The following is a 5,428-nucleotide window of genomic DNA, read 5'->3' on the forward strand; positions in this document are numbered from 1 at the left end:
ACCACAGCCTTGAAGTACTCAAAACAGCGTGGTGAATATGATCCTGATCCCATGTCATGTAAGGTTTATACTTTTGTCCAAACCTCACGACATAAAAGGCAACGTGGTTGGTTGTAATCGATCGGTTAGGATCCCAACCAACCACCCTCGAGAGTGCAGATGTTGTACTCCCTGCTCGGGTAGAGGCAGCTCTAGACAAGTCCAACTGAGATATTGTTAACCAAAACAAGCTGCAGAAAGCACACATGCCAAAGTCTGGCAAAACAAAGGCGTTTAGACCTCAAACAGCAAAAACACTCGCAATGTTTCTTATGGACTGCTCACCTCATCAACTCCATGTGCCCCATGCTAAACACCAGTAATCTTTCTCTTCAGAAGAGTGATGAAGAAGGGGGTCCTCTTCCAATCGGACACTGCTTCTAAACAATTAGCATTATTAAGATATCAACACTTCAGAGTACATTTCCTCTGCAGACTAACACAGTAGCAGGCCGCTCCTGCAACTAGATCAAAGACACACACACTTGCAATTGTGTGTGTGTGTGTGTGTGTGTGTGTGTGTGTGTGTGTGTGTGTGTGTGTGAGTGAGAGAGAGAGAGAGAGAACCTGGACTCTTAAATTGCATTTCTCTGCACTGAATTCCCTTAAAGAGGAATCAACTTAACGTTCTCTACTTCCCCTCTTTCTAAAGATTTCTGATTTACATCTGTACTATGCCTCCCGGGCAGACGGGCATCACAGAGTGCTTTGACTATGCACTCTGATAAATATGGATGACTGAGCCCCTCAGAATGTTCAAAACATGAGGTGAATTGGTGCATCTTGGAGTTTTATATTGTATTGGTGAAGCTCCAGAGGCTACTGCCACCTCCATTATCTTGTGAAACGTCCCCTCCTTCACCAAACATAATCTAAGAGGTCCAATGGTTCCTGCTGCTCTTCCACGCTGATAGGGATTGTTTAAAGAAGAGTCAAGAAGCTTGCAGCATCTATGTAAAACAGAATCCTGTACTTGAACACAACTCTTTAGCTCCCAAAAGATTGTGTAATGCCCTGGCCTGGAAGAGTGATCGGCATGAGTAGTAAAATCAAATAACTCCATGTTCCCTTCCCTTAGTAAATCATGTGCTCGTTTGATCACAATCTGTATCTCTCTCTCATCTGTTTTGTCAGTGTTGATACTCAGCAGCACATTCCTTCGCTGCACAAACATAAACTGAGGTAGTTCATGGTAGAAGCCGGTTACCCTTACCACATCACCTAGCTTATAACGATATAAACCTGCATGTGTGACCCAAAAGTGTTTAGAAACCTGAAGAGTCAAGACAAAAGGTGAAATCATTGTGGAACCCCATCTTATCCTGGTAGCTCGTAAAAATGAACATTGTACTGCTAACAAATACACAGTGCGTGAACTTCTTTCATTGGTAGTGCAGTCCATTTAGCATTTAAAGCATGATATGTAATGAAGTAAAAATGGGGCATATATTTTAGGGATACTTTAATAATACTTGTTACTACCCTGACACAAGTATAAGGGACTCATTTGTGCATTCACCATTTGTGTTGAATAATACAAATCTCTCTCTCTCTCTCTCTCTCTCTCTCTCTCTCTCTCTCTCCTGTTCTAGTCTTTTTCTCTGTTCTTTCTATTTTCTCTCTCCTTTCCAGATCACTCCCTTATATGATAACACCCTATAGACTCTTCAATGGAGCATGGACCAAAGATCTTGCAGTTAAACACTAGATTTGAGGTGAATTGACGAGTGGAAGCTGCTGTAAAATGGGAGAATACAAAATAAAGGAAGATGAACCAGATCAAAGTTACAAATTGGGATGATGTTATAAATTCAGAGAACAGAAAACAACTGAAAATGAGATAGATCAATGTTATGGTGACTTCAAAATGAGGTTAAACAATGGATAAATAGAAAATTTACCTGCTAATGTTGTCACTACTAACTCATACTCTTCACCAATTTGGACCCCAGCAATGTCAACTGGTTCAGACTCTTGTTTCTGTATCAAGGGCAAGAATTCAAAATAGGCAGCATACGGTATTAAAGTGAAGGAAACCTGCTCTGGAGGGCTCCTAATGTTCATATTTATACCAATACTGCATTCAGATGACCCATAATCTCCACAAACAATCGGTATGCCCCCGGCATAGTGCTTTACATAGGGAACATATGGCTCCATAGATCCTGTCACAATTGTATGGATATATCTAACGTTTGGCCAAAGACGTTTGATGACTCCAGACCAGAGATTCTTTGAACACTCAGATTCGATCTTCTCTGCAAGTTCAGGGTCCGGATTAAGAAGTTTCAGCACATCTGCTTTCACAGATTGGTCTGTAACTCGAGCACTAAGCATTCCCATCCTGATGTCATTGCATAGTTCTTGCCAAGCCTCCTCCAGCATCCGGAAAGCCTCACACATAGTATAGGCAAGGAATGATGATATTGCAGTCACTTCCCTAGCTTGCAGTAGCCCACATAGGAGGTGACAGTACATGGATTGAGAAATGCTTGGACCCAAGACCACTCCCATGGGACTTGTCCAACATGGTAGGGCCTTCGCACTCGTTCCAGATCGCAAATGGAGAGTGCTGGAAGTTCCAGCATTTAGGCCTCCTCGAGTAGTGAGTAACTTTCCGGCAAAGCTGAAATAGAGTGTTTTCCCCTGTGAAGCTTCTGGGAACTCCCTGCAATATCTTTGAAAGTTATTACCCAGCACAATCAAAGACTTGTGAGGATTTGAACCTAAGGAGAAAAATGATCAGACACCTGTTTAGCAAAGCATTGCTGAGTAGAAACCTCTTCGATAAAACCTGTCGAGACTTTTGTGTTGCAGGGATCATCCTAGGCTTGCCAGCTGAGGTTCCTGAGCTGCCAGTCCAAACAACAATAGAAGAATTACAACTGTTACGCCAATCTAACAAAGCAACGTACAGAATTTCAGGCTTGACTGAAGTGAAGCTATTAAGTAAGCAGTTTTGAACATAGTAACAGGGGATGGGGACAGGAGTTGCCATCCCCCATCACCAGGAGAAGGGGTTCTAACATGGGAACAGGACTGGGCCGGTCCAACAACTGCATATGTAGCATTGTGCAAGACTACAGGATGTAGTGCATACTACTGGAGCTACCTACTAATTTCTACCAATGGTTATGAACAATATGACATTGAATGACCAATATATGCACTCAGACAATATGTAAGAATAGTCACAAGTGATGGTCATTTTTGGATTTGAGGATTGTGAAGATGGTACTAGCTTCTTTTCATCGCATGTCCCATTCCACGTGGCTATGTAGTCACAAGGGATATCAATTCCTCCCCATTCCGCATTTCCTGTCCCTGTCCTGTTTATGTACCATGTGACTAAGTGTGCAAGACTCGAGGATGTCGTGTACACTTGTGGACTGACAGCAACCTTCTGAGATCCACCAAGTTCTGAAACTGAATGACCAACACAAAAGCTTGAAATATGTGCAGTCAGACCAAATACGCCTGCGTGTATATCAACAGGCTAGCTTTCTGGACCATGGCAAAGATAAGTATCTTATCAATAAGCTAGCTTTCTGGACCATAACAAGGACAAAGATCTGCATGAAGAGAGAAGCAACATTGCCTGAGCATGATGGCACTAATGGGTTCACAGCACAAAATGGCAGACTTGTCTCCATCTGCAATGCGCTGAATGTAAGGTTCCACGTCTTCGTACTCGACAACCGGAATGTGGGTTATGAAGGAGAGTGCATCACATTGCCCTTTGAGGCCATGTCCAAGGAGATACTCAGACCTAGCATTTGCAGCAAGGATGGAGGATAGGAGCTGAAGCTGCAGAGAGCGAGCTGATCGAGCTGTGCACTCGAAGTCCTCGATGGCGGCCGCATCCGAATCAGACGGTGTTTGGTGTTTGCCCTGATGCTCCATATTCATGTGCTTGGAAATGAGGATGCTAAATTCCGAATTGTAATACCATCTGTACCTCTCTGTCTCCCTTGCTCTGGTCCGCCATCTCCATCCTCATCAGCACTATCAGAACCATCACCATTACAATCTTCCCCCGATCCTGCATCTTATCATTCCGGGAAGAGCATATTTTACTTCCATAGTATCAACTGAGATCTACCCTAAGCTCAAGCACAAACTAAGGCATGAAGGGGGAGATCGAGTCTAACCTCAAGCACAAACTAAGGCATGAAGGGGGAGTTAATTAACTAGGTTGAAACCTGCAGCCATGTGATCTATTTGTGAAATTTCTATAAATATCGATTTCTTTGGATTTTGTAAAATTAACAGTTCCATTGAATATTTAATTGATTTTTGAAGAACCATGACTATACTTGATATTAAAAAAAACAAAAAGTACAAAGTTTGATAGGTGTATTTATTTATAAAGTGTCACAAAGCATGGAAAACATCATGTACAATATATTGCTATTTTAAATCAAGTTTTTTCTCTTCAAAAAGTGATATTGTTTACATCTCATTGGGTGTCCATATAGGTTATTGTAGCATGTAGTAGTTGAATTCTTTCTCAGAATTGTCTCTTGCTCTAGGTTCTTGGCCTTTTCTATGCTATCCATTGTTGCCTCAATGCTAAACTCAAGATTTTCTTCGAATGGTTGGTAAGTTTGGATGTCATTTTTTATCTTTTTGATTGGTTTTTTTCGTGTTGCTAGAGTCTTTTTTGAATGTTCATCATGTGATCTACATAGACCTTTCCATTTTCTTTGCATCTTATGCTATAGATCAAGTGCAAGCTCTTGTTTCCTTGCATTGTCACTTTTTGATGGGCTCATAGGTGTTGCTTGGAGTTGGTGCTAAGGCACTATGAGTGTTGCTACTTGCAATCTCTTTTTTATTCAAAATTTTGATTTTACATGTATGTTATTGTGCACGTGTCCTACCAATATTTTTTTTTTTCTTTGTTCAATCATGAGCATAATGTTTACCACATTTGCAACCACAAGAGGCAAAACACGAAATATGGAGAATATCCATGTTCATATGCTAGTGTGAGAATGCCAATATAAGATATTCTTAAAGTGTTGCAAGCTCAAGCACTATCTTACACTTACAAGAGTTGCAGTGGAGGACATTTATGTCTCTTTCCCACACATGGGAATCACACCTCATGCTCACAAAGACAAATCCTTACATGTGCATAAAAGGATGTAAACAAACAAAGAACATAAACTTATTTGGCTAAAGACACTAAAGAGGAGGCCCTACAAAACACATATACGCATATGCATGCACAAATACATTAGGAAAACCACATGAGCACATGCTCACACATATAGAAACGTGTTAGGCACACTTACATTGGCATTTGGACTATTACACATGCTCATTGCATACTACGTATATATGCATGTCAAGATGTTTATATATGTGGTACTTTTGGATTTCT

At 41.2% G+C, this 5,428-nt stretch overlaps 1 protein-coding gene across 2 annotated transcripts; it reads right to left on the reverse strand.

The window, feature by feature from the left end:
- Positions 1–417: 417 nt before the first annotated feature.
- Positions 418–4,231, reverse strand: LOC148021230 (jasmonoyl--L-amino acid synthetase JAR4-like). 2 transcript variants are annotated; one of them, XM_087699062.1, is made up of 4 exons: positions 3,809–4,231; positions 2,790–2,891; positions 1,941–2,707; positions 418–1,281 (listed from the first exon to the last, which is right to left on the reverse strand). In XM_087699062.1, exons 1-4 carry the CDS (start codon positions 3,946–3,948, stop codon positions 752–754), a joined length of 1,539 nt encoding a protein of 512 aa, XP_087555188.1. In that variant the 5' UTR covers positions 3,949–4,231; the 3' UTR covers positions 418–751. The 2 variants fall into 2 exon arrangements, with proteins under 2 accessions (XP_087555188.1, XP_087555187.1); XM_087699061.1 differs by having other exon boundaries at positions 3,638–4,231.
- Positions 4,232–5,428: the final 1,197 nt, after the last annotated feature.

The sequence above is a fragment of the Lygodium microphyllum genome, chromosome 18 (assembly GCF_053477565.2).
Source record: "Lygodium microphyllum isolate KBCC chromosome 18, Lygodium_microphyllum_v1.1.10, whole genome shotgun sequence".
Classification (NCBI taxonomy): domain Eukaryota; kingdom Viridiplantae; phylum Streptophyta; class Polypodiopsida; order Schizaeales; family Lygodiaceae; genus Lygodium; species Lygodium microphyllum.

Coding starts and splice junctions, on each gene's coding strand:
- LOC148021230 (XM_087699061.1), bottom strand. CDS start 3,948: ATGAATATGGAGCATCAGGGCAAACACCAAACACCGTCTGATTCGGAT. Junction 2,708..2,789: donor AGCAATGCTTTGCTAAACAG/GTGTCTGATCAT, acceptor AAGATATTGCAG/GGAGTTCCCAGAAGCTTCAC. Junction 1,282..1,940: donor AGTAGTGACAACATTAGCAG/GTAAATTTTCTA, acceptor TCACACATGCAG/GTTTATATCGTTATAAGCTA.